Source organism: Alternaria postmessia, assembly GCF_024291825.1.
Source record: "Alternaria postmessia strain BMP 2775 chromosome Unknown scaffold_157, whole genome shotgun sequence".
NCBI classification, from domain to species: domain Eukaryota; kingdom Fungi; phylum Ascomycota; class Dothideomycetes; order Pleosporales; family Pleosporaceae; genus Alternaria; species Alternaria postmessia.
This window is the reverse complement of record NW_026260230.1, coordinates 1-26,932: the sequence shown is the minus strand read 5'-3', so window position 1 is coordinate 26,932 and position 26,932 is coordinate 1. Positions and strand designations below refer to the sequence as shown.

General features: G+C 51.5%; 11 protein-coding genes across 11 annotated transcripts; 4 read left to right on the top strand and 7 right to left on the bottom strand.

Moving 5' to 3' along the window:
* Positions 1-43: 43 nt before the first annotated feature.
* J4E82_010992 (uncharacterized protein) lies at positions 44-1,685 on the bottom strand (the record flags this gene model as incomplete). The annotated part of the gene is made up of 6 exons (XM_051737202.1): positions 44-848; positions 900-935; positions 985-1,283; positions 1,333-1,491; positions 1,539-1,625; positions 1,677-1,685. The coding sequence occupies 6 exons, from the start codon at positions 1,683-1,685 to the stop codon at positions 44-46; spliced, it is 1,395 nt and encodes a 464-aa protein (XP_051583045.1).
* Positions 1,686-2,177: 492 nt separating this feature from the next.
* On the top strand, positions 2,178-3,523 carry J4E82_010991 (uncharacterized protein; the record flags this gene model as incomplete). The annotated part of the gene is made up of 3 exons (XM_051737201.1): positions 2,178-2,306; positions 2,357-2,841; positions 2,905-3,523. The coding sequence occupies 3 exons, from the start codon at positions 2,178-2,180 to the stop codon at positions 3,521-3,523; spliced, it is 1,233 nt and encodes a 410-aa protein (XP_051583044.1).
* A 233-nt stretch (positions 3,524-3,756) lies between these two features.
* On the bottom strand, positions 3,757-5,603 carry J4E82_010990 (uncharacterized protein; the record flags this gene model as incomplete). Its single annotated transcript, XM_051737200.1, has 2 exons — positions 3,757-5,325; positions 5,376-5,603. The coding sequence occupies 2 exons, from the start codon at positions 5,601-5,603 to the stop codon at positions 3,757-3,759; spliced, it is 1,797 nt and encodes a 598-aa protein (XP_051583043.1).
* A 2,254-nt stretch (positions 5,604-7,857) lies between these two features.
* J4E82_010989 (uncharacterized protein) lies at positions 7,858-9,164 on the top strand (the record flags this gene model as incomplete). The annotated part of the gene is made up of 2 exons (XM_051737199.1): positions 7,858-8,284; positions 8,338-9,164. The coding sequence occupies 2 exons, from the start codon at positions 7,858-7,860 to the stop codon at positions 9,162-9,164; spliced, it is 1,254 nt and encodes a 417-aa protein (XP_051583042.1).
* A 4,206-nt stretch (positions 9,165-13,370) lies between these two features.
* J4E82_010988 (uncharacterized protein) lies at positions 13,371-14,510 on the bottom strand (the record flags this gene model as incomplete). The annotated part of the gene is made up of 1 exon (XM_051737198.1): positions 13,371-14,510. The coding sequence occupies one exon, from the start codon at positions 14,508-14,510 to the stop codon at positions 13,371-13,373; it is 1,140 nt and encodes a 379-aa protein (XP_051583041.1).
* Positions 14,511-14,904: 394 nt separating this feature from the next.
* Positions 14,905-15,472, bottom strand: J4E82_010987 (uncharacterized protein; the record flags this gene model as incomplete). The annotated part of the gene is made up of 2 exons (XM_051737197.1): positions 14,905-15,210; positions 15,272-15,472. 2 exons carry the CDS (start codon positions 15,470-15,472, stop codon positions 14,905-14,907), a joined length of 507 nt encoding a protein of 168 aa, XP_051583040.1.
* A 982-nt stretch (positions 15,473-16,454) lies between these two features.
* Positions 16,455-17,997, top strand: J4E82_010986 (uncharacterized protein; the record flags this gene model as incomplete). Its single annotated transcript, XM_051737196.1, has 2 exons — positions 16,455-16,683; positions 16,739-17,997. The coding sequence occupies 2 exons, from the start codon at positions 16,455-16,457 to the stop codon at positions 17,995-17,997; spliced, it is 1,488 nt and encodes a 495-aa protein (XP_051583039.1).
* A 450-nt stretch (positions 17,998-18,447) lies between these two features.
* On the bottom strand, positions 18,448-20,309 carry J4E82_010985 (uncharacterized protein; the record flags this gene model as incomplete). Its single annotated transcript, XM_051737195.1, has 3 exons — positions 18,448-19,238; positions 19,293-19,855; positions 19,906-20,309. The coding sequence occupies 3 exons, from the start codon at positions 20,307-20,309 to the stop codon at positions 18,448-18,450; spliced, it is 1,758 nt and encodes a 585-aa protein (XP_051583038.1).
* An 863-nt stretch (positions 20,310-21,172) lies between these two features.
* Positions 21,173-21,901, bottom strand: J4E82_010984 (uncharacterized protein; the record flags this gene model as incomplete). The annotated part of the gene is made up of 2 exons (XM_051737194.1): positions 21,173-21,330; positions 21,592-21,901. 2 exons carry the CDS (start codon positions 21,899-21,901, stop codon positions 21,173-21,175), a joined length of 468 nt encoding a protein of 155 aa, XP_051583037.1.
* Positions 21,902-23,248: 1,347 nt separating this feature from the next.
* J4E82_010983 (uncharacterized protein) lies at positions 23,249-24,290 on the top strand (the record flags this gene model as incomplete). The annotated part of the gene is made up of 2 exons (XM_051737193.1): positions 23,249-23,264; positions 23,431-24,290. The coding sequence occupies 2 exons, from the start codon at positions 23,249-23,251 to the stop codon at positions 24,288-24,290; spliced, it is 876 nt and encodes a 291-aa protein (XP_051583036.1).
* A 373-nt stretch (positions 24,291-24,663) lies between these two features.
* On the bottom strand, positions 24,664-26,589 carry J4E82_010982 (uncharacterized protein; the record flags this gene model as incomplete). The annotated part of the gene is made up of 2 exons (XM_051737192.1): positions 24,664-26,268; positions 26,338-26,589. The coding sequence occupies 2 exons, from the start codon at positions 26,587-26,589 to the stop codon at positions 24,664-24,666; spliced, it is 1,857 nt and encodes a 618-aa protein (XP_051583035.1).
* Positions 26,590-26,932: the final 343 nt, after the last annotated feature.

Below are 26,932 nucleotides of genomic sequence, written 5' to 3'. Positions count from 1 at the left end.
AATACAGCTATGGAAACTATGTAGACACTTTTCCACCCACACTTTACTTTGACAGACGTCCAGATCGCCGCTTTTCACTCGTCTCCTCGCCTTTGGTCACTTCTTTAGCGGTAGCCTTGGTCTTCTTTGCGGTGCCGTTCGTAGCAGTCTTGCGTTTCTTCGTTGGCTGCGTGTCCTCCGCTACATCAGCTGCTTCCTCATCGACTGCCTCGTCGACCTCTTTGACATCTGCTTTTGCCTTCTTGCTGCTAGGCTTCGTTCTTGCTGGTAGCTTCTCCTTCGTAGCATCGACAGTCTTATCTTTCGCCTCCTCTTTGGCATTCTTGCGTCCTCGCTTGGCCTTGGCTGGGACCTCTTCTGCTTCGTTGGACGATTCTTCCTTAATCTCTTCCTTGACTTGCTCCTTCGCACTCTTGCGCCCTCGCTTTGGCTTGGCTGGTGCCTCCTTGGGTTCGTCGTCTTCCCCCTCCACAGGCTCTGCCTTCCTCTTGCCGCCCTTTTTAGGCTTCGCCTCCTCTTCTGCATCCTCTTCACCTGCGCTTTCAGATACGTCACCAGCAACAGCTGCTGTCTTCTTCTGGACACTTGGTACGATAGCCGAAGTTCGCCCACCAACCTTGAGGAACGTAATCTTCTCTCCAGTGGGGAGCTTCTGTGCTTCCTTTTTGCCTTTGCCCCACCTGTGCTTCATCAACCAGTCTTTGGGAAAGGCATCTGAGTCCCCGTTGGCCTCTACCGCGGTATCGCAGACGTACATGATAGCATCGTGCAGCCGTTTTATCTGCTCGTCGCTAAAGGTGTTGCTGTATTGCTCCGGATGTAGACGAGCCTGGTACATGACCTCGTCACTGTAAGGATTAGCGAACTTGATACGTAGCTCTCATCGGTTTTTGACTTACCCAACCCAGTTTCCTATACCCGAGATGTTCGCTTGACTTTCGATCGTTAGTTAACCTGTACAACAATTGATCCGTCTATGCTTACTCAAGAAGCAATGCTTTCACAGGCACCTTCTTGCTCCGTAGTTTCTTACTCAGCCAATCCACTGTCAAAATGTCTTTGTCGATGACAGGATCCGGCCCGTTCTCTTTTAGTGGTGTAGTCTTCCTCATATCTTCGGCAGCAGCATCGACTAATCTGACACGAGCAAGTCGCCTTGCATCCACCAACGCGACTTCGTTTTTGGAGTCTTTCAATTGCAAGATGAACTTCCAGTACTTTGGTGGCCATTCTGCTTCTTCGGGCTTTGTTGGGCGATAGTATGCTGATTCATCGTTGCTGAACTTTCAAGTTGTCAGTTTGGGTGCAATGAATGAGAAACGTGATACATACTTTCATCCAGCCGGCCATTCCAAGGTGCATCAAAGGATGTGGCGGCGAGTCCATGACCAGCCAAAAGTATTTTCCTTGCTGGCGCGCATCAACTATCTTCTTGCCGGTCATGGCCTCCTTGAATGCGGTCGCTGAAGTGCCGACCTTTCCAAAGATGATCTGAATACTGTGAGTCGAGCTTCTCTAGCCAGATGTGAAAAACGCACGTTGTCCTCCTGTGCCTTGACGGCCTCGATAGTTTTTCCGACTGCATGTTTCTTCAAGAAGCTAACAACGCGCGCAACTTCTGCGATCTACTTGATATCAGCAGCCATCATGTGCGTGCGACTGGTACGCGTCCTGACCTCGGGCATGGCGTCGACGCTTGAATAAACTCTGTCGTATAGTTTCGCGAGTATGCACTGCAAAGATGAAGAAGCTCGGATATGATGGGCAATACGTCACTCGATGGAACTGCGGTCGTGAGTTGAGCTGAGCTGGAGAGTACCCTGAGTGTCGCGTCAAAGGCTTAGCGCGAGACGCGCTCTCACGGGATAAGCCCGCTACGTCACCACTCATTCTCCGCCTCATCCCTTGTCGGATCTTTTCGATGCTATCAACCACCATGGACGTGGTTCTTCTTAGCTTCTGAAGCGCAATTTCGACTGAGTGCCATCGTCTCCAGACACACGAGGATGGACCTGCCTTTCTGGGATGCCCCGCAACACGCCGGCTGCGGGATCGGAATGACATCGACGCACGATAAGACGCGGTTTACATAATTGTCCGCCCTACACGCCAGCCCACATGTACATCAGTCCGATGGTCCTTTGCTACAATCTTTGCGATTGTGCTACACAGACATCATGCGGTGGAATTGGATAGCCGTTGCTGCAAGTGCAGCTTGCGTCTCTTCACATGCAACTCATCATGTCGACGAACAAGCTTTCTCCCAGGAACGCTTAGATGAGCTGGAGAGGAAATGGGGTACAGATGTAAGTTGCTTCTTCACCAGCGTTCGGATTCGGCTCACAAGTGCTCTCAGTGGGGGTTCTCTGGTATCTCGACCTTCGCCCACCTACCGCACACGCGCTGCTTGACGCACCCAGAGACGACATACGATATCGCCATCCTTGGTGCTCCCTTCGATACCGCCGTGTCTTACCGACCTGGAGCTCGATTTGGACCACGTGCAATCCGCGCAGGTTCAAGCCGTCAGACATCCTTCCGTGGTTTCAATCCCCGCGCGAACTTGAACCCCTACACGTCATGGGCCAAGATTGTAGACTGTGGAGATATACCAATCACACCTTTCGACAATACTCTGGCATTGAAACAGATGAGTGAGGCTTTTCTTGAGCTTGGAAGAAGGCCTGCGACCGAGAAGAGCACGGAGAGCGGTGTGCAATATCTTAAGAAGCCGAAACTGCTCACGTTGGGTGGGGATCACAGCATCGCACTCCCAGCCCTGAGGGCTCTCAAGGACGTGTATGGGCAGCCAATTGCCGTAGTACACTTTGACGCTCACCTGTAAGCGTTTTCCCACCCTAAGTGTGTATGAAATATATGCTGACTTTGAAAACCAATCATTAGGGACACATGGCACCCCGCGAAATACCCATCTGCTTGGATCGACCAAGAAGACCCCTCTACCCAGTCTTTCTTCAACCACGGCAGTATGTTCTGGATCGCATCAACAGAGGGCCTGATTGCAAACGACTCGAGTGTACATGCAGGACTAAGGACAAGGCTTTCGGGTGACGAGCCAGAGGACTATACCGACGACTCACAGCAAGGCTGGATTCGCATTGCAACAGATGACATCGATGAGATCGGAGTCAAGGGAGTCATCACTTCGATCATGAATCGCGTGGGGACCGAGATGCCAGTCTACCTAAGTATCGATATCGATGTGATCGACCCTGGGCTAGCACCAGGCACCGGGACGCCAGAACCGGGTGGTTGGACTACGCGTGAACTCATTCGCATTCTGCGAGGTATTGAAGGCATGAACGTAATTGGTGCCGACATAGTTGAAGTCAGCCCAGCATACGATGGTTCAGCAGAAACCACAGGAATGGCAGCCGCACAAGTCGCTTACGAGGTGCTCACGAGCATGGTACGGAGGGGCCTTATTGATCAAGCACGAACAAAGGCGACGGCGCACGAGGGAAAAGATGAGGACAAGAATGAGAACAAGGATGAGCTCTAAGCTTGAATATACTTCCACGAAGCTCAATCCGTCACAATTACGGTCACCCACCGCATCAATGAAGTCAAAGCGATTGTAATTTGAAATATTGTGCATTGTAATATTTACGAAGAAGTCGAATGTAAAGACCAACCCGAGCTTGCCACTGAAGCGGAAATATTTCTTACAGCCCAACCAGGAAACGCCAAGCTCTAATCATCAAGGAAATCATAACGCTTCATCTCAAACGCATCTTAGATACCAGAGTCAGTCTGGTTGTACGGCCTATCGGCATCGGGAGCTGATCCCTCTGCCCAGTAAGAGTCCCACTCGTCGCATCCATTCTTGAGTATGCTGGTATCGCCCAACTTGCCCTTGATCTCACCCATGCGCTCCATGAACTGCAGACTGAGACCCTGACTAGCGTGCCACGCGATATGGCAATGCATAATCCACATGCCGGGGTTATCAGCGGGGAAAGCAATAAGCATGTAACCACCAGCCGGCAGCACAGCAGTGTCACGACGCGTAGGGTTATTGAAGTTGAGACCGTTGGTGGAACCGTCCCAAGTACCAGAGCCGCGGCCAACAATATAGTAGTCGTGGCCGTGGAGATGGATGGGATGGGGAAGTGCGATCTTGGAAGTGGATTGGATCCACCACATGTACCAGCCAGATCCGTCCATGGTGTAGACATTGCCGTTTGGACCAAAGTCTTTGGATCCGGCGAGAGCAGTCTCGAGAGAGGGATCATTCCAGTCTACAATGTGCGGTGTGCCGTCAATGAGCCAGCGGAAGAGGTTGTTCTTGGCGGGGTCGGCAAAGGAATCTATCGCCATCTTGTGGCCCTGGACGTCTCCCATGACGGTGCTGGGCACAGTGTTGGGAACAAAGGGAACAAGGTTGCTGGAGAGCTCATCGTCGCACGACGTACGCATGGTGACTGTGGTGGTAGACTTGGGGTTGCCGGTTGTGGCTGCGCCGTCGTAGTGGAGGATAGCACCTAGTGTCTTGCCAGACGTGGTCATGGCATTGCTACCACATGATCCGACGGCAACACGGAACCAGTAGTTGTCAACAGTTTGGTTGGCAGTGATGACTACGTCGTACCGTTGACCGATCTGCAGGGTCAATTGGTCGGTAACGTAGGGCTTGATAGGCACAAAGTCGGATGTCAAGACGGTGAAAGGATGACCGTCCATGGACACACTGAAAGTGCTATCTACAGCTGTGTTGATGAGGCGGATGCGGTATTTCTTTCCCTTGACTACGTTCATCCTGGCATACTGTCCGTTGTCGTTGGCCGCGTTAATATGGGTACCGTTGACCAAGAGATTGTCAGGCGTGGGAGGTCCACGCGTAGAATGCTGTGCAATCTCGTTGAGTGTAAAAGCTGGCCTGTAGTACCAATCGGTTATAGGCAGGGCACCAAGGTCAACATCGTAGTTGGCAGTGGCAGGACCATCGATGATGATAGGACCAACGACACCATCGCCGTATTGAGCCGAGAAATGAGAGTGGTACCAAGATGTGCCAAACTGAGTGGCCCTCCATTTGTACTGTCGGGTCTTTCCGGGTGCAATTGGGCACTCGGTGATTCCAGGAACTCCGTCGTTCTGGCAAGTGTTCAGTTGCCTAAGACCGTGCCAGTGGATACCGGTTCCGTTGTGCGCGAGGCTGTTCTTAACATTGATGATTACAGTATCACCCCACTTTGCTCGTAGAGTGGGACCGGGATATTGGCCGTTAACCAACATCATCTCTTTCGAGGTGCCACTGCCATCTGGGTTGGCCTGGGTAACATTGGTAATCTCGAAATTGTACTGTGAAGTAATTAGCAGGCGTCTAGGTAGCAATGTAGCAAAATACCTACTGTCACAGTGTTTCCGGCCGGAGGGGCCTTAGCATCGAAGTCGGTGGCAATGCTGTAGCCATCGCTCCAGCAGCTTCGTGTGCGTGCTGTGTTTGTGCAAGCACCGTCTTGCCTCTTGACAATCTGTTCATACGAAGGAAAGTCATCTGAGAGCGGTTCGGCCCGTAGTGGACCAGCGAGTGCAAGCGATCCAAAGGAGAGCCACACGGCTAATGAAAGAACCAACATGGTGGTATAAAATGCAATATATGAATGCGAGGAAAGAACGGAACTGTGGTCGGTATATATGAAGAGATGCTGACCAGGCCAATGAACGATGGATGGGCCCTGAAGTTAATCAATGCAAGGCAGGGGCTGACCAGAGTACAGGTCCCATTATATATGAAGTTCGTCCCATAGACACCCCAGGTACAAGTCATTGACGGTGGCGGCAGTGCGTGCTTAGCCATGGGTACTGCCCAGGGCGAAGTCAGCCAGCCCTTCTAGCCGTGACACCGACTTTTTCTCGCTTATTGCTGCATGTCAGTTGGACCCGCGTGGTCCAGGTGGTCAGATCGACGTGGAGGCGCCCTAGCAATGCTCCTTCGTACTATCACACGAGGAGAAACTTGCAAGATCACGATCGTTTGAAGCTAATCGTTAACGCCGTTTAGGCAGATGTATGAGGTCGGTAGAAACAAAGACCGATGGGCTGAGGCCCAGCAATGGTAGTGGATCAATTACGAGCATATCGGCGACTGAGTGACTGTCAGGCGAAGTCGATGAAGCCAAGACATGAGACGGTGCACGGATATAACTCCGCATTAGGCTTCCGGTGTGTAGGGACCAGGCCAGCGCTAATTCAGTGGCAGTTCAAACTTACTAGGAACGGTGAGTGATAAGCGGCCCTACTCGTGTTGCACATCCTTCTGAGGTAAAGGATCCTAGAGACTCGCGTAAAATGGTAGACCCTGGTCGGATGCAAGATCTATTGAAATGCAGATCCGGTACTCCACAGCGTCACTGCCGCTACTCCAAGCTACCGTGTGCTTATCGGGGACAAGAATCCGCACTGTATAGTCGGATTGAGGCGTATGGGCCAGTGTAAGGCGTGTCTTAGTCCTGATGCAGAATCTGTTTGCGAAGTGATAAAAGCACGGAGAACGCATATTGCTTGTGCGGACCATGTGGCTTGACCCACGCAAATGGAAGATGGGAATAAGCCCATCTCATTTGGTACCGAGGTAAGCTAACTACCCAAGCGGACCCAATGGAGTGTTAATTCTGTTACCAGAATAACTTCATACGGCAGATGCAAGGGCTAACCGAAGGCACATGGACCAGCCGTATTCCGATCCACTGGTTCTTCGAAGATGGCATCAAAATCCGGGATCAGAGTCAGGCTGACAGAAGCTTAGAAGCAGCGATATCCTTTCCATTTCCTTGCTGACGTTGAGCATCAGATGTGGATATTCAGTTTCCCTGCTGTGGCTTGTACGGACCCGATCAGACACGGGCTTATCGGAACCATCGTCAGCTTGATGGGGTCCATTACAATTGTCTAGTCGGTCTGGCCTTGTTATCCCTTGCCTCCTGCAAGGTGGTATGATATGCCTCTCATGCATACTGTGTAGCTCGACCTCCGGGCCCAGGGATGGCCTTCCGACCTGTAAACTTACTTGATAGACTCGGGCGATCAAATCATACATCCGAGTAAACGGCCGACAAGCCGGCCGCTAGAAAAGCTTGAGATACACACATGAATGCGACTATCTCAGTAGAGGGGTGAGCGCCCACGAATAGACACGAGCGCGGAGGTGATAGTTTGGTTGACAAACGCTTGGATCGGCATGCGCAGCTCGTGGAAACGCGCTGGAAACAGCGGGACGGGCTGACAAGCGATTGACGAGCCTATCATCGCTATGAATAACTCTACTGACCGGGCAGGATGCTGCAAGAATATGCGGACGTTGGGGCCGAGTGAAGTGACGTGAACACTAAGATCGGTTCAGGGGTATGGGCGCTAACCCAAGCACGGGCTGGCACTAGGCTCCGAGTGGCTTCCATAGCGGCCGCATGCCTTTGCCTCCACTTGGCACCACTTTTCTTCCTTCTGCAAAGCGATGTGACGCCTTACGAGGGCTAGGTACTGATGAGGCGCAGAACACTGCTTTACTGTCTTTACGACATGCTGACCGCCTGCCCCGCCCACATGTTCCAGTCTGTCACAAGCTCGCTTCCAAGCTTCCGTGTTGACAGTGTTAGATCAAGCACTTGCCATGACTATTTTCATTGGACTATTTTCATTGCATCTTCGATTCAAGCCGGCTTACTCGGCGGTCGGAGCATAGTTCGTATGCGCAAAAGATAAGCCGTATTGTTTGAAGAACCTGCTCAGCTCAATCATCATACAAGGTACAAAAGAAGTCATGGCCCACTGACTCTGCATATCACATCCAGCGTATCATACCTGCACCTTCAGTCATTTGCTTGAGTAACCATCATGATGTACTCTCGTTCTGTACTCTTCACGGTGGCTGCCGCCTCCATCACCTTCGTTAACGCTGCTCCCCAATTCGACGTTCCTAGCGATGGCCCCATCTGTTACTCATATGGTGTTGACTTTATCGATGAAGGAAGCTACTTCATTAATGCAACATCGACCGAAGACTTTAGTGCTGTCTCTTACTTCCAAGGTTGCAACAAAGATGGTGAGGCCGATGTCATGCTCATCGCACCTGAGGATGCACCTGGAGAGACGGAATTCATATGCGACCAAATCCCTACAACCCCTGACAATACGAATGAAATCTCGAAATGTCCTATCCAGAAGGACCAGATGGTTTCAGGACATTGGCTCCTTCTCGTTATGGGAAACAACGGTTACGATGCCGATGGCAAGAATGGCCAGCCTTTCGCGTGGCAAAGAGGTACGTCTTCGCATATCCCCCGATCCGCATGGTACGCTTACTGACCGATCCAGATTTGTACTTGACCGTCGGTACAGCGGTCACTACCACATATACCCCAACAGTGACTGCGTCCATGACTGAGACACCTACAATGACTCAAACTATTATTACCACCTCGACTGACGTTGTCACTGCTGGACCAACCTCGACTGTTACCGTACCCAGTGGCACGGCCAAGAAGATCAAGACAGTGAGGCCCAAGGCAGTCACCACGACATCTACGAAAACTATGACCCGCACTAAGGTCTCCTGGACCAAACAAGTTGGTGTCACTACCAAGACTGTCACAGCCACCTGCACCACTCCAGCTCATGTTGGTCGGCCTGACAAGCCTTGCACGTACTCTCCCACCAAGATCCACCCTGCGGCCCTCGAGACACCAACTCACATGCCCAACTACAACCGCTTGTTCCGCAAGGGCGATCGCGAAGTCGACTACGAATGGGCGCGTGCTCGCATTGAGGCCGCAAAGCAAAGGCGCGCTGAGCAGGCTGGAAAGCTTGATCGCCGTGCTCCTGACGCTCCCACGACAACTGTCACTTACGGAACTCCAGTCTCAGTAGTCGCTACTATGACTGCGCCAGCTATTACCACAACCGAGACCGTTCTGCTCACAGCCTCTGCTACGACAACGCTTCCTCCTCCCACTGTTCTCTCCGGCCTTCTGACTTTGACCACTACGCTGCCAACTCCGACAAAAACCAAGTTCAGGCTAGCCTTTGCCACCACAACCAAGGTCATCACTTTCGGCGGCACATTTACTAAGACAACAACGGTAACTCCTACGGCGGCAGTGAGTGCCTGCAGGAAGCACGGTGGTCATTTCTGGCGGTTCTAGTGAATCATGGTCTGTGTTAGATTCGGGCCTTTAATTATTTGATTTATATTTGCTGTTGTTCGAGCGCGCATAGCATGTATCACAACTGATGTGCATAGCACCGGTTAGACGAATTCATGACTCTTTCTCTACCAAAATGTCCAAGCCATGTGTCTGTTGCATCTGTCGTGCCTCTGTGATACTGACACTGCCGCCTACCTACAGCCGCCTTGCATCGTCATCCCACCTGCATTGCTCGAGCTGTCAACACGTCACACACGGTATGCATCATCGCCATCTCCAGAACCCTGCCCCGACATGCAAGCAACGACCGAACTCGGATACCAACGTGGAAGAAGTTCAAGTAAACTTATCCGTTGATACGCCACGGCAACCGCCTTTACGCCCTGGTATCGGCGCTAACATGCTGACACTCACGCCCACAAACCAATGCTGTCAACCCCTGTTCATGGCTGGCTTACCTGCTGCCTGCACATTGCAAGCATTGCAAGCGCAGCCTCCTCTCCTGACGTGACACGAACCAAAGTCCCGGCATTCTGCCACATCAATAGCCCCGAGAGTGGGAACACAAGGGTCGTGCAGCTCTCCAGGTCGTAGCGTAGACACTTTCGCGCAGTATCGTGGCAAAGATCGAATCATGTGGGTCTACCTAATTGATAGCTTGGTGGGGGATGCAAGCTAGTGTGATCGCTCCAGGGTATGGATCTCCTCTCCGACGTCCGAACGCTTGGAACCTATGTGCGTGTCATCGTCAAAGAATTTGAAGCCTCCATGGAGAACGGCCCAGAAGAATCATCATGAGAGATGGATGGCGATGGAGGAGGCACGGCAAGTGCGTGCCGTCTGACTGCTCATCGACAAGACAGCGCACGCACCGAGTTCCTGCTTCCCCGTCGTCGCACATCTCCGCGACCAACATGGACAATGTGGCGTAAGCCACACAGATGACATAATTCCGTACTCTAGACCCAGAAGAGTAAGCCCCGCGACCATACCTAGGTATGTCTCAGAGGCCCTTAGCCCCCTAGGCGGCCAACAGGAGTCTGAGCACTCTACCTCGCGTCGTGAGTCAGGGCTGATGGCGATGTCACAGTACTTTTCGTATTATCCCCGAGAAGGGCTAAAAAGCTTAAACTGGCTTTGGGGTCGTAGCAGCTATTTTCTTTCTTTCGCTACCAAATAAACAAGTTCCTGCGCGTGCATGGATCCTGCATCTCCCAACAGCATGTTCACTTTACCTCCTATCGTCCGACGCAGCCTCGAAACTGGATGCAGTCGCTTACCTTTGATCGCAAGTGAGTGGTGGTTGCTTAGGCGCCCCGCACTTTCTGCCAGACGAAAGCCCACATAGCAGCTGAAAGTTTGCGATCGCATTTCGTAGCGTGGTGGAGCAGTGGATTCTCAGTTCACCTGAGCACAAGCTCGAGGCGTATTTTTAGCCGGCCTTAATCACTAGCGGTGCGGATCGGAACGAAAACGACACGAGTACGGTAGCCAACTACCGCCTTGGTATTTGCAGCGTCGCATGGTCATTGGTTTTTCTCATGCGAGCAGCTAAGCATTCAACGGGTGGCCTGGCACCGTGTTTTCGCTTTCCTTTTCCCGTCTTGGAAACAGACGAAGTGCTTCTTGAACCCCAGGCGAACAACTAGCTGGCTTACTCAACGTACCAAGCTTTTTGCCTTCAGAGTTGTTTTTCGCAGACGTCGAGTGACAAATGATACAGCAACAAAACCTCTACTGTATGGCTTCGAAAAACAAAACAGCTCTCTGCTCATGAAGTGGACTCGATTACCTAAACCGCTGTTCTGATTCGGCGGAAGCTCCGCGAACATTAGGTCTCCAAGCACGGTAGCCAAGACTTTGGCCGAAAAGTTCCGAGCCGGTGAGCGTGGAGATGAAGAAACAGTCCATAATGTGGAGTATAGAAGCTCGTACGTGCGTGACATCTTTTGACAGCCTTACCTCATCAGGGATACAATGCGGATCACGATCCAAGTGTAAGCAGAGGCGTGGAGTGGACAACGATGCTGTGGGTACGTGGAGTTGGCAGTCAAGGAACCCTCGTTGAGCGCTTGAAAATTCTGAGATGTACATGTCAAGGTTGAATTCGCTCGATCACAATTCTAAGCGCTCCTATTCGTCTGCTTGGTATTTCAGGCCCTTCGAAATCAATATCTGCAAGGCAATGCTGACTGAAGTCTGCAGCAATAGCAGACTGCTAAGCGTCTGACTCAGGACAGGTACTCGATCCCAGCTCAGTCATCAGCCACTCGAAGGTTAGGCTTACTTGGCTGCATATCTACACGAGGAAGCCTGCTCCAACACGCCGCGTCAAGCCCTTTGATCACGAGCATGAGAGTCCAGGCAGCATGCTGGACTGAAGACGCTGACTCTTTGCTCGTGTAGTTCATCCTTTTCGTACAGCCACAATTCTTTGTGATCGGTACCATTGCCCCGAAGTCGTACCACGCTGACCGCTGCCTCCTGAATCTGAACTGGAATATGGGCTCTCGTGTCGAATAGCGAATACTCCACTCTACCTCATCGAAATGAGGGTCATGTCAGCCAAAGCATACAGGATTGCAGCCACTTGGGGATAAGCCCCGAGATGGACTCCGAATTGCGGCCTCAGTATCAACTTTCATGGTGGCCTAACATGGAACCGCAATCATGTCTAGATTGTCAAGGTCTATGAAAGCCCCGCGGTTTTTGGATTTGCTTCCATGTCTGACTTGCAAAGTACAGCCGCACTAGCATTGCAGAGGTGCTCATACAGTACGTGCGGCAATGCGATCGTACGACGAGGTAGTGTCACCTTCAGAATCCTGGATTTGGCAACTAGAAGATCTGCATAGATCACGTCCAGTAGGAAGCGTCATATTGTCGTGCGAGACAAGCATAGCACATCTGTCTGCCAAACAAACCTCGAACCCAAAGCCTAATACAATAGCGAGATAAGAATATCAAGCAGATGCAGGGTCCTGTCACAATACATGCCAACGTGACATCGTGTTTGGTACCGACCCAGAAACGCGTCTCGGTTGCCACTCCGCAAGCTCGAGCAGCGGTGTTCGAGCAAAAAGCAATAAGGAGCCTCAACGTTCGAAACGCTCGATATCCCACATTTGAGTTCGGCATCCCGCGCACCGAAGGTTGCGCCGAGGCGACTATTGAACCAAGCCTTGGCTGTCGAGTAGTGAAGAACTCTAAACAACAGCCGGTCTTGGGACTTCTCTATCTCAAAACTTTATTGCGATTCGCACGGCTACCTGCATGAACACGGAAATCGATGCTAAAGTTAGCATGCCAGGAAATCTGTGGTAGCGATGACCTCAAGCGTTCCATCTATTGCGAAGATTTGAGATTAGGTGTCGTAGTTGGCTGTCACATGTTGAAAAGCTTTTCCGAGGAGACATCTACATATTGATGTAAGGCGGCTTAGGTGCGCTTAAAATAGATGACGTCTGGCAAGTGGGTATAGCAATGTAAAGAACCAAGACGACAAATTGTAGTTACTGCAAGAGACTGCCGAATGGCTAATCACAATGTGCAGAGAGCGGTCGTATACCATAGCTAAAGAAGACTTGATTGATACATCGCGTCGAGAAAGTGCTTGCTTGATGTAAGTCAAGTGTTTAAATTGTTGTCAAACAACGTAGTGCTCTGGCAGCTGTCCTGAACCTCTTCACGGATTGTGCAGCCATCAAAGCATACTGACGAGATTCACATACTTGGTGCATAAGGCATGCGACCACGAGTCAAAGCACACCGATAGTGACGATGCTCACCGCGTAAGCAAGTGACAAGATCTCATGTACGTGACATCGTACATCTTGTCACCTTACACCCTGCATCCGAGGCCACCAAGAATGAGTATGAAGATCGTCTCGTGTCTCGTGCCTTATGTCTACGAGGACTGCATAATGCAGAGTCCCAGACACGTCCTCGGAAGCACGACCATGTAGATCTACTGCGTGGCAGCTGCAATGTGGTGGTACATATATGCCAAGGATCTCTCGGCGAGAACGCTGTTCCGGAGAGTGTAAACCTAACGCTTGTGCTCGGAATGAGGCTCTTTCTCCCGAATGAGGGGTCCGCAGATGGGCATTGGGCGCATGTTCTTCGATTGAAGATAGGGAGTGCCGTGTGAGAAGTACGGTGATTTGCACTTGGACGAAGTTGTGTTCTGTCGTCCAACACAACTCAGTTCTCCGTCTCCCAGACAAGCGTCTCGCGCCCTACAAACTGCATCACTGTCCAGGCATTCTTGCCTCCAAAAGCTTGAGCGCTCATAACAAACCACCCCACCTCTTCATCCTTGACCATGCTGTTGCCTTCCATATTCACGTCTGTGTCTTGTGTACCATTGAGCTTCTTCCTACATTTGGAGCCTTCTTTTCTAACCGTAAGGAAGAGGTTGCGCACAAACGTCGGCGACATGAAGCCTCTCCATCGCACTGTGACCAAGTTCCTGGTAGTGACACCTTTGCCTAGATCTGGAACGTCGTAACGTGCCAGATGCGGGTTGATATCGTCACCCTTTTCCACCCTAGGAGATTTCAGCTGGAGCATGTGGAGGTACTCGAGGAGATCGAGCGCCTCTTCTTCTTCAGCATGTAGCTTCGTGAGGTCGCTGACGGGGAGCTGCGGCACAAGAACGTTGTCCATGCTTGTCTCCTCGGGTGCCATGTTGTGTAGCCAAGGCGCGTGTCTTGATATCGGTTCCTTACCCTCAGCAAGCGACTCAGCAGAAGAAGGATTGAAGTTGTAGAAGAGCCAGGTGAGCGACCGATCCAGGACATTCTTGCACGCCCACTCCAGTCTTGAAAATCCCTTTTTCCCATGCTTCATCGAACTAGCGCGCAGATCGTATTCCACTACCCACCGCTGCTTCTGGTGCTTCTTGCCGCCGTCTTCGATCGGGATGCCCTGTAGGCCGCATCGTTCGTACGTCGGACGCGTGAGCTCCATACGCAGAGTGCCTTCGTATAGTTCGAACCGGTCGTCAATGAGTTGCCGGCCTTCGCTGAGCATCATAATGTTCCCCTGCTTGATGTACGTGTCTAGGAATTCCGTCTCGAGGATTTCCCCAAGCTTCATGTGAACCCGAGCATACTGCGTTCTAGCGGGGCCATCGGGGCGGCCCAGCTCATTTTTAACGAGCTCGTATATTTCTTCGGGGAGGACAAGGTCTACGGTATGGCTGTATTTCTGCTTGTTGAAGGCTGAGAAGGGCTTCTTTTTCGTAGAGACATTTTGCGGGTCGATGTAAGATGGGAGGAGGCTGTGGGAGAAGTATATTTTCGTGTCGGGCGCAGCATCGGCACGATGTAGATCGAGCATCTTGCGCGATGTATGACGAGAGCAGGTGTGGGTTCGGCGCAGGTGCGACTGGCAGTAGGTTGGAGTCGCGCGAAGAATGCGGACCGAACTTTTGTCGCGTGGGCTTTCGGCAAGGGAACGCGTTGTTCAGCCCTATGACGCATACCCCAACGCGCTAACATGTGAACTCCATTCTGCGGTCCTGCACACGCCGTATGCAAACCTCTCTAGAAGTCATTCTTTGATATGTACCGGAGAAGCAGCAATGTATGTTTTGACGGAATATAGCTATGTGTGCGAACCCTATGTACCCAGCACCGCCCTATTAGACCCTTCGCTTGGTCACAATGCAGAATCAACAAAGAAGTGGAAACGTAAGCAGAGAAACTGACAAACCCGAACTGAAAATCAAAATTCAAGATCGAGTTGGGCGCTTCGTGGAGCGCTTCTTCGCAATCAAGCGAACTGCGGCCTTTTGGGCTGGCCGTGGCTTGCCAATGTGATGCTCTGGTCTGAATCTGGTGATGGCACAGAGAGAGCACGGCTTACCGAACTGCTCCTTACGAGCATTGTGAAATTCTCGAGTACGGTAAAGTTGCAGGGCCAACTCTTCCACATCGACACGTAAGACCCACACTGAACCATGGTTGCCTCTGATGTCTCGAGAGGAGAGAACAGTAGCAGTGGAGATGTGGTATTGCATCTGTACTTCGTCTACTGTCTGATGTTCTTCGTCAGCTCATGTGTTTAGACAGCAGAAACTAAGAATGAATGTTACTAACCAAGGTCTGACGATAGAAGCACCCTTCACAAGCCGTGATGACACGTTTGACCAGTGGAAAGGGATAATTGTCTAACACTGCGGAGCAGTAGATACATCTCCGCGGAGCACGCTGCAGCCACAGTCTTCGATATACGATATGACTTAGATCTGGGTAGACAATGCCATACATGTCCAGCTGGGCGAATGGTAGATTGAACATGTTGCATTGCCGCACGAGATGTGAGCAGTACCCTTCGACGAACTCATTGCACCGCCTGGACGTGAGCGAGAGAGAATTGAAGGGATGCGAGAGTAAGTGCAGTGAAAAAATGTCGGCAGCCCAACGATGGCTGTCCGCTGTCTGGGTAAGATCTTCTTGATTCTTGATGCTCCGCTTCTGTTGTTCCGAAACGTCGTATCGGCTCTGAGCCTCGGTGAGACCTGGCAAGCGGCAGCGAGGGTAGATGAGATAAGACAGTATCTGATCAACTATCTCGACGGGAAGGGATTCTAGCTTGCTCAATGAAGGTGTGGCGTTACTAGGATGACCCGGATTGGGTAAAAAGGGAACCCCGCGGTGACGACTTTTAGGCGAGGCTAGAATGGAAGGTGGTTGTACAAGCTTGTCATGGCTGTCAACCAGCATCCGCCCGGTGGTGAGAAGCAAAGAAGGGACCAGCCCGGTGGCGAGGGTAGTAGTTGAAGCCATGAAGAGTCAAGAAAGGAGCGACAGAAGGAGAAGAAATAGAGACTTGACCTTGATTATATGACAGGCATAGAGCCTTTTACAGGATGTTGAGCGAAAAAGCGACAGGTAGCAGGCGTGCAGGACAATGGAGGATGCGACCCAGGATTGGCTCGACGTGCCGAAAGGTGCATTATTCCTGCTGTGATTTGTCTGTTGGAGTCAAGTCCCGGGTGGCTGCGTCACGGTATGCAGCTCGTGCATATTCTGTCGATACTGCATACTGTTATATGCTGAGATTGGCGAAGCAGACAACGACAACTCGCTGCGTAGCCATGGATGTCAACCACCGAGGTAGTCCGGGGGATATGGGATTGGCGAACTAAGTGCGGCCATCTCCGCCCGGCCCAAAGGAGCCTAGTGCCATGTGTCTCCAACTTACCCGTCGGACCACCTTTCGCTTCAACTCTCCACTTGTAACACTGGTTGACAGCGAGTGCACGCGGGAGACAACACCATGGCTGCCCATCCCTCAGAGGGACCCGTCGTCGCCCAGCAACCCGCCCCGCCGCCCACGGCGGGCATCAAGGCGGAACCAGGAGCGGGAGGCGCGACCAAATCCAGAGACGAGGACGCGCCTGCGCCTGCGCCCGACCAAGATGACGAAGACGGCGGCGCGTGGGACCAAGCCTCCCTGTACGAGGAGATTCTAGACGAAGTGGAAGCCTTTGAGTACTCGGACGATGGTGAGTCGGGCCTAGGAGGCGCTTTCCGCCACAACCACCATTGACACTCGCATAGGCGTAGACACGTGCACCGCCGACGAGGCTCGCCGCTTGCGCCAGCGACTGCACCAGATTGGCGCGAGCGCATTCGTCATGGAGAACATCACCAGCGAGAAGATGACGGCGCGCAAGCTGTGTACCGCCTTTGGCGTCAAGATCCCCAAGTTCCTCGAAGATGCGCCCGATGAAAACTTCTACCAGCTGCTGGGCCTGGCCATCAACCGCGAACTGAACAAGCGCCCGCGGCTGGCCCAATACAAGACCATTGACGACGCGGCCAAGTTGCTGCGCGAACGCACCAACATCATGGTCATCACCGGCGCCGGCATATCCACGAGCCTCGGCATCCCCGACTTCCGCTCCAAGAACACGGGCTTCTACTCGCGACTGCGCGAGATGGGCTTCGACGAGCCCGAGGAGGTCTTTGACATCCACAACTTCGACGAGAACCCAAAAACTTTCTACGCCCTGGCCGGCGACATCATACCCGATCTCGAGAAATGGACGCCCACGCACGAGTTCATCCGTCTGCTGCAGGACAAGGAGAAGCTGCTCACCAACTACACCCAAAACATTGATAACGTGGAGGCACATGCCGGCATACGCAAGGAGAAGCTTATCCAATGTCACGGCTCGTGGGCGACTGCGACGTGCAGAAAATGCAAATTCAAGGTGCCAGGCGAGGACATCTTCGATTGTGTGCGCGCGCAGAAGCCAGCCGAGTGCAAACGCTGCAAGGACGAGATTGCTGCGCAGCCAAGCAAGAAGCGCAAGCGGACGTCCAATGGCAACGGGGCCAGGAAGAAGCGGTCGAGCGATGAAGACTCCGAGTCAGACGGCGCGTTCGACATCCCGCAGCCAGGCATCATGAAGCCCGACATCACCTTCTTCGGCGAAGCCCTACCCAACGACTTCTTCGATCGACTGAAAGACGTCGATAAAGACAAGGTGGATCTCGTCATCGTAATGGGTACGAGCATGAAAGTGGCACCCGTTTCCGAAATTCCAAACTTCCTACCCCGCGACATACCACAAATCTACATCTCGCGAGATCCGATCCACCACATCAACTTTGACATCAACCTCCTGGGCGATTGCGATGTCATCGTGGCCGAATTGGCGCGCAGGGCGGGCTGGAGTCTAGAACACAAGATGATACCTGATGGCCAGACCACCGAGGTGGCCATTACCGACGAGCAAGACCACATCTCTACTGTCAAGGTTCATGTACCTGTCATGACTACGACCAACGGTCACATCAACGAGCAGTCATGAGCATGACGGATGATACGGCGTTTGAGCACACATACATATACATGGCGTTGTAAGGAAATTCACAAACGGTGTTTATACTGGCATGGACGACCACCCCGTGGTAGCTTGAGGTTCACAAAATGGAGTTTCACATAGGGCGTTGTGGTACGGGTAGCTGGAAGAAACAAAGTGGCGGCATCAGAGATACCATGGACGGATCAGATTCGATGGGGAAGCATAAGCTGCAGTTTCCTTGAGTCTATGCGTGTTTTTCAAACTGGCATATTAGATTCCCTTTTAGAGCATTCAATCCAGTAACATTCCAAGATACTGAAAAAACTTGCTTATTACGTCGTGAAGGAATATAAGAACGTCTTAGTTGGAAGCTGGAGATCTACTAGTACAAGAGAAAAAAATCGTTCACATCGTCGTCATGATCAGCGTCGTCGCCATCCCCGTCCTGCCATCCGTTCAGTTCTCCTCAGAATCGTCAAACCACTTCCACAATCCCTCATTGAACTTCTTCACACCTTTGAACGCGTCCGGGCCATTACACCCCTTTATACTTGTAAGCAAATCAAACATCACCATGAGATCCTCATTGAACCCATGCCCAGCACCAATTCCTTTCCCCTCTTCCAACACTCCGTCATTCTTCAATTCCACAAAAGCTAAGATAGCCCTCGCGTGTGGAATATTATTCATACCTCGCAGAAACTCTTCCCACTGCTGACCTGGCGGACCGAAGTAGCCCGTTGCGCTGCGGAAAGAGCTTAAGCGGTGACGCATACCCATCCAACGCTCCAGTGTGTGGCCCAAGCGAATCGCACTGTTGCTATGATTGGCATGCCATATCTCTGCCTCAGTGCACTGGAGATGGTTAAGTAGGAAGTTCATGCGTTCTTCAGCGGCGAAGTTGTAGCTAGTGGAGTCAAACTCATTGATGCCATCAAGATAGGAAATGAGAAGTCGGATAAGCTCAAGGCGGTAAATGCGGTTTTGCCTGGTTTCATGTGAGGAGTCGGAGATGAGAGAGCGTATGATCGCGTCATTGTATGCATCGCTGGATGTGTCGTCATCCTGACCAGGTTGGCCATCATTTTCTCTCATATCTTTCTGTGTCTGCGTATCATGTGGAATGACAGAGTCCTGCCTGAGGGGGTTCAGATAGGTACCCGATGGGCCAGCGGCGTTCTCGTCTTCATATTCGTACTGCATCTCGTCCTGACAGGCCATAGCAATGACATTCTGTAGGCAGAAGTCTGGTGTCTAGGTTAGCTCGAATGCTTGGTCTTTTCTCGGGTCGCTGGACCTACCGACTTCTCTACTATGTATTTCTTCGTCACCGACTATGGTCTCGGTGTCCGCCGTGACTCCTCGAGGCATATACGTCGCATCTGTATCTTGTGTTGTCTCTCTTCGTCTCTCCAATGACGAGTTTACTGGATTCGAAAACGCCGGAGGGGTGTCAGGGATCGAGTAGGTATCTCGTTGTTGTGCAAGTACTGGAACCGTCCGAGCGCTCTTTGACGGCTTTGGAAGCTTCCCCAAAGGCGCCCGTTCATGGGAATCATGCGCTTTCCTCTTGCTTGGTGTCGTGTTGCTGTTGTTGCTTCTCACATGCGTCGCGGAACTCAGAGAAGTGCCTGGAGTTTTATCCGCCTCTCTGCGCGATTCAGACGTCGGGTACATGCGCGGCGGCTCCGGTGCCCGGAACGAGATGCCTGGAGTAACAGGGCTATCAGGCTCAGAGAGATCGATAATGACATGATTGCGATGGTCTTCGGTTAGACCTGACTCTCGGCCTCGACCTTTTCCTTTTGCTCTTCGTGGAGCTACGACAATGCATATGATCCAGCAGCGGAAGTAAAAGAGAATGCTGCAATTGGGTCAACAAAGTCACTCGCGGCAATGCAACCGGAAACTTACTTCGTGCAATCTGTGGTGTCATCCCAGTCATGTTCTTCAATTCCCTTTCCTTGAGATTGACCTGACGAACGTATCTCGCCGTCCTCCATGCGACCCCATATTTTTGCTCCGTACTCCTTTCCGAGCCTGGAAACGTCATCGGAGAAGACATACTCATCCGCCAGGTAGGACTTCAACTCCACCAGTTTGCCACGATAGGAAGTAGCGACCGGCTTTGCTATCTGCTCAATCGCTTCTTGCAGCTCGTTGGCTTCTTTCCTGACGAAATACCCTTTTTGTGAATCATCACTCTTCTCGCTAGTCAAACCAAGTGACTCCCAAACATCCATTGCTACTTTGCGCTTATCGATGCAAGCATCAACGAACGCTGCACGGTCGTCTTGAGAGTTGAGTAAAGGTGCCATCATGAACTATATTGGAATGAAAATGGCGTGCCAGAAACTGGCTGGAGTGGCAAATATATTGAAGAGTTGTTATCGATGCTTTGGTGGAGGCTGCGCGAAACGGTTTGTCGCAAATGGCTGAGGCCCTGAGGGACTACCCGCGCATAAACGAAGTTGTGGCGTAGACGATATCCAAGAGCTGAGCAAATTCATGCGATATGTTCACAAATGTCTCGAAAAGGATACTGATATGCGATGCCCAGTCGCTTGTTTGAACAGGGTACATATTTCGACGGGTTGTGTTGCTGCCTACATCCGACTTTGTGGGCTGTGCGGGTGGCGAAGCTCGCAGTGTCACAAATCGAATCCCACGTCCCAAATCCCAGATTCCAAGTTCCGGATCTTGTTTTCAGTCTGTGGAATTGATATTCAACAAGATGAGTGCTATAAGCGTGATCTGACGACGGATTGTCCTAGTTAATTTTATTACTAGGACAACGCGTGGCTCACTTCATCGGAGTTCGTGTTGAGCTTGGGAAACTACGTTGGTGATGTTGATGTTTGCCAGCAGCAGATGTGCTATACGCGCTATGGGTCTGAAGCTTTACCGCTGTGGCTTCGTTTGAGGCAAGCGATAGGCCAAACGTCTTGACAGCCCACCATAACCACCACCATCATTTCCGAAAGTTTTGTCGTTGTGTTCAATCGGATGATGGCCTCGCTTGAGCCTGCAGCTGATCGACAAGACAGTTCGTTCCGATACCGGATGATATCCAGGTACATGGGTGAGAAGGAATTCGGAAGATACGGGCCATGCGCAGTCGCGCTTTAGAGTTACAAGTCAGACACTTGGATCGGAGCATCTTCGGCGTGGTCCGTGTAGCTCATGGCATGCTTCCGCTGCGGCGTTGTGCATCTTCTTCAACCAGAGTCTGAAGGAGCCTTACAGTCGTTCCTGTATTGTATCCGGTTTGACGCTCGACTTCGTTCAGTATGTTCCAGATTCTTGCCTTCCTAGATATGCCGTGAATATGTTTCGCAGCTGTAGAGAGAGTTAGTGTGAATTCCGAGACTGGAAAGATGCTTGACAACATACCATAGAACAAACCATGCGTAGAGAACACCATCAACGCTGGAGGGAAATCCGATATGGCTATGTCAGTAATTCTCATAGCCTGCTCTTGGATTAGAGGTATATAGGCTTCATCCTGAAGCTCTGGCTCCGCGTAGAGAAGAATATGTGTTATGTGATACCCTGGATATGTCAGAACGCATCGAATATCCAAAACACGCATGTACGCACAAAAGGCTGCAGCGGCAGCGGCAGCAACAGGGAAGTACACTTTACGAAAGCCATCTGTGTCTTTGTCACCATATCCAATACCCACAAAGGTATCGGAGAGTCCCTGTCGCCACATTTCGATCTCGTGCAAGAAGTTTTGGCGTTGTTCTTTACCAGCTGCTGTTCGTCCGTCCGGTCCAAAGATGAGATTGATTACTCTTGCTAGTATCCAGAGAACATGGTTGCCGAGCACATCTTCTCTAGTCTCGCCCTCAATCCAAGATACCTCCCACTCTGCAGGGTTTAGTATTAGTGGCTGTTCGCTTGCCATGGCTACTACAATCTCGTGCCGAATATAGATCCAGAAATTCGCAAGATCCGTCCCGCTCGACTGTGCAGTGACATGTCGCGACTTGATAAGTATCGTCAGGCCTAGAAAGTGACGGCGATAGTCTTCGGAGCGCAAAGCTCCGTGAATTTCGTAGCTCAAGAGTAGCATACTTGCGGTCAGCGCGTGTTCGTGCGATGGCACACTCAAGGCATCTATCAGCAGACGCAACGATTCTCCATAATGCTTCCTAGCCGTGACTTGCCAAGAAGGGTCATGGCTCGAGTTTGAAAGCGCTAGGTAGTTTGCAGTAAAGGCGCACACGCAATGGAACAAGAGCGGTGATGCCAGGACAAGCTGTGGAATCTTATGCTGGAAGGTGCTACTATGATCAAAGATGTCCATCCAGGTAGCTACGGTGCGCACATAGGCTTGCAGTAGAAACGCGCTCTCCGGAGTCAAGCGTATCTTCTTCCGACCGTTCGTCTCGGTCGGTCCTGGTGGTGTAATTCCAGTCACGGGTATGTAATTCTGACCTAATAACGAGTCTCCCGGGAGGTCAAGATCATTCATACGTGTCCTGAAGACGTCAACGAGCAACGGCGCATCATTCATCGCGTCATTGTTTGGCTCGTCCTGTATTGCATCACTTTGCGAAGCAGCCCACGCCACCTCTTCGGATGGTTCGCAATCGAGATTCAGGCGTTCACAGTTTCCGCACACGGGCTTCTTCTCGTCGCAGCGTGTATGGCGGCGTTTGCAGGTGGCGCTGGACCAAGGCAATCAGTCTGAAGTCGAGGTTCTCACATTGATAACAACGTACCAACCTTGATGGAATCAGCATATTTGAGCATGACTCTACGCAAGCTTAATGGTACACACCTGTTCTACTACGAGGTCCACCTCTCCGCTTCTTCTTTGGCCTTGTATCACTCATTTTTGGAGGAGGTTAGTTTGAAAAGACGCCTGTGAGGGAATTAGAGTGATGACCAGCACGATGTCAAAGTTTCATGGTCGGTGCATGTGGCGCTAAGACTGCAGTAGGACGTGTTAGGCTAGTCAATCTTGTGCGCGCTGCTACGAATTGGTGTCGCGCCGAGCCATTGGAGTGATGGGTCATGGATAGCATTCATGTTCTTCCTCAAGGTTCTCGCAAGCGAGAACGCTCAATGAAAAAGTTCGCGTCGGCCAGAAGTAGTGCATGGATACTGGCGACACTATGGCCTTGGGTGTGAGCAAGCTCAGGACCCAAGGTCTTATTACAAAAATACGAATAATCGGAAAGCCACCGTAGTGGCATTATAGCGATTAAACTATAAAGAACAGATACTACACTTGATCTAAGCCAGAATGGCAAAGGAAGCTGGTGAGAGACTGAGGGACGTGGGAAAGCCGAGTTGATATACACGCAGCAGTTGGACCGTGCGACGCTACTTTAGCGCGCGAACGTGACTGTCGACTGCTGCCTGTTGCACTGCCAGCTACCTCTTATCTTACCTATCCACCTAACGCGACAGCTGACCATACGTAAGCCTGCGCAAACTTAGACATCAACGACGAGATCCATCCTCGTGATAATGGTCTCAGACCAAACATCGAGCTAGAATTCTATCAACCAACCGCCATCAACCTCGCAATGCACTTAGAGCGGTGCCAAGGAGTGCCTCCACGCCAGCGTGTATCATCGTTCCGGTTTGCACTAACCACGTCCGCCGTTGATGGTGCGCCTCCAAGCGTAATCATCGTGAACCGATCTTCCGCAAAAGCACCTGAGAGTTGGAAAGACAATGCGGATACGATCGAAGAGGGCCTACCGATGCTTGGGCGTCGATATCTCAATCACTACGCGGCGTGGAGTGGGTATACCGGTGGATCTGCTGTTCTCCATAGCTGCTACGACGTGCCCACGCGGTATATTCCAGCGCCCGCTCTCGATGACAGCTTTCTGGCGAGTTCGCAGAGCCACATGATCAAGCAGCACAGAACATTCAAGTTTACCCAGGCGATCGTCAGCGATATTGAAGCGGCTAATCAAGCAGGTATTGAACCTACTGTCCTGACCATCGGCGTTGATGGTTGGTTTTGTGACACGAGGATGATTCTTCCATGGCTACAGGCTTCAACCCTCCAATTTGAACTAGTTATTCGAACTAGTCAGCCAGCATATGGCATGACACGTCGTTTTGCAGAAGAACACGGTGGTATCTACTGGTGGACATACCAGACTAAGGCAATCTTGCAGGCGCTGGAGCAAGGTGCTGGCCACGATGAAAAGACAGACGAGCTAATCGCCGCCTGGAAGCTCCTCCAGTCCAGCAAAGACGTTGCGTTCGGCATGTCATGCGGCCGCAATGCAATCGACACAACCCTTCAGTTTTCCGAGATCGAATAAGCCTACTTCGACAGCTTCATGTATTGGGGTTTATTTGCTTTTTTCACGACTTATACCACTATATAGACGCCATGTATTCTGTAGCCAATTCCTCCTTTTTTTATGTACGAGCAACAGCCGAAATGTGGCTGGGCATGCGCATCTGTTGACACTATGTTCGTTATGTTTAGTTACGTCTTCTTTTGATACTTCCACCATCTAAAAGCGATTACTTCTTCTTTTTGTGTTTGAATTTAGAGATCTTCATTTGTCGAATATATACTGTATCTCCCCTGTTGAGCCTCGCCACCCTAGGCTACCAGACTACGGGTTGTCGGCTTCGGGGGCGGCTGTTTGTCAATTTCAGGCAGCTAATTGCATACGAACATTACTACTACTTCTTCCAGTCCTGCTTGATAAGGTCAGCTGCCTTCTCCGCCACCGCATACACTGTTGCCTGGATATTTCCCAACGTTTCCATTGGAAAGATCGATGCGTCCACAATCCTCAGGTTCTTTGTCCCGTGTACCTTCAGTCTGCTATCGACGACACCGTTGAGTTCCTTGGGCATCATGGCACATGTACCCGTGGGGTGAAAGGTGCTCAGCAATCGCTCCTTGACGATATCTTTCGCCGCATCTAGATCCGTGGCTCGCTTGCCGTCCGGCAATCGCCCACTAGGTTTGAGCAACGAAGCGAAGGGTTCAGTCTTGACAATGGTTTCGATGTATTGCGTATACCGGGCAAGTATCTCGAGATCCAGGGGATGAGAAAGATATTTTGGGTCTAGAATCGGCTTCTCTTTCGGATCCGCGGATCGAATATGGCAGAAGCCACGAGAGAAGGGATGGTTGTTGACCGCCATTATGGTGATGAAGTTCTTGGGATTCGATGGCGCAAGTAGCTCCTTCATCTGCGTAGCTCCCGCAGAGATGTTCAACTGCAGTGGCAGCATCATCGCATATCCAGCTGCCTCATTCGGGCCTGATATCTGCTTCTCGAGCTGTTCGTATTGTCTCTTTTGCCAAAGAGGCAAGTCTTTGTCTTCGCCACACTGCCTCGCCATTTGGGCAATTTCATCGTGACTGACGCGGCCATCAGAGTCGATGAGCGGAAGCATGGTCACACTGATCGGAATACCAACAAGTGGGCCGGTCTTGGTGGACATGTACTGTTGGAGCACGGCCTGTACGATGTTTGGATCGCGCATTATATCTGCCGAGAACTGGTCATCCGCAATCTCGAAGCAAGGCGCCGAGATGGCATGGTCCTGGAGGTTCTCGCCGACACCAGGACTGTCAAGAACCACCGGAATTCCATGCTTCTCGAGAAGCTCCTTTTGGCCGATACCGGAAAGCTCAAGAACTTGTGGTGATTGAATGGTGCCTGCGGAGAGGATGACTTCCTTCTTCGCCGTGATTTCGTGTACCCCACTCCTTGTTCGAATCTTTACCCCAATCGCTTGTACGGAGCCGTCACAAACATTGGTAAGTATTTTTTCGACGAATGTTTCTGTCAATACTTCCAGGTTAGGTCTTTCCGCAACTTGTTGGGTATAGTAGGCCGACGCAGCGTAGCCGCGGGTCTTTGTCTCTGCATCAATGGACAGCCCACAAGCAAATGTGCCCAGCTTCTCGCCTTCGATAGGATCATCTGAATTGCACCAGCCAAGATTATCCAGAGTCTTGACCCATGACGCCTGGAAAGGCCCATAAACGTCCGGAATTGTTACTGGAACAGGGCCGTCTTTACCGTGCAACTCCTCATTGATATAATCTATGCTCAGGAGTTCTTTCGTTTCTGCACTCGGTGCTGTGAAACGACTGAACTTGCGAAGGTATGGCGCGACTCCGGTGGCACCCCAGCCCTCATTGCCGAGTGCCTCCCAAGATTCGAAATCGGCCTTTGAAGGATATACAGTTGCACCAAAGTTGATTGCTGAAGATCCACCGAGAACTTTTCCTCGTGGATGTGGGATTTGCCGACCATTGACGTGCATCTCCAAAGGTGATTGTCAGTCTCGGTCAATCCTTCACCAGACGACGTGGCATCGTAACACGTAACTCACCTGGGGCTCGGTCATAAAGTCCCAATCATAATCGGGGTCTCCATACAGCGTTGATAACATACCAACCGTGTCGATTTTGGGGTCTCCTCTACGATTGGCTCCCGCTTCGATCAAGAGTACCTTCTTCTCGGCATCTTCACTCAGACGGTTTGCAACGACCAAACCACCAATCCCGCCACCAATGACGATGAAGTCAGGCTCCTGCGTAGAGAGCGCATCGATAGATGTCACACAACCGGTATGCTGGACCATGGTACTGGGAATCAGACTGGTGACCTAAGAATGTCGAACGAACGTAGGCGCACCGCAACAGCTATGGTATATAGCAGGAGCAGGAGCAATTTTCTATGAGAACGGCCAACCCATTCGACAGGGAACATTGAATCTGGACTCAACGGTCAACGGGTGGCTGCCTTCTCGGAAGGCAGCAAGCGAGTCTAAGGCTGCTTAAGCGGATCCACAGCGGCACATACACTAAATGGCCGCGTGACGAGCCAGGTCGCGTAACGAGCCACCCCACCATCCCAACATTGCGCGTCGTCCCAACTTCAACGCGTCATAACTCCACAACCATGGACCCGATTCAAGAAGCGAT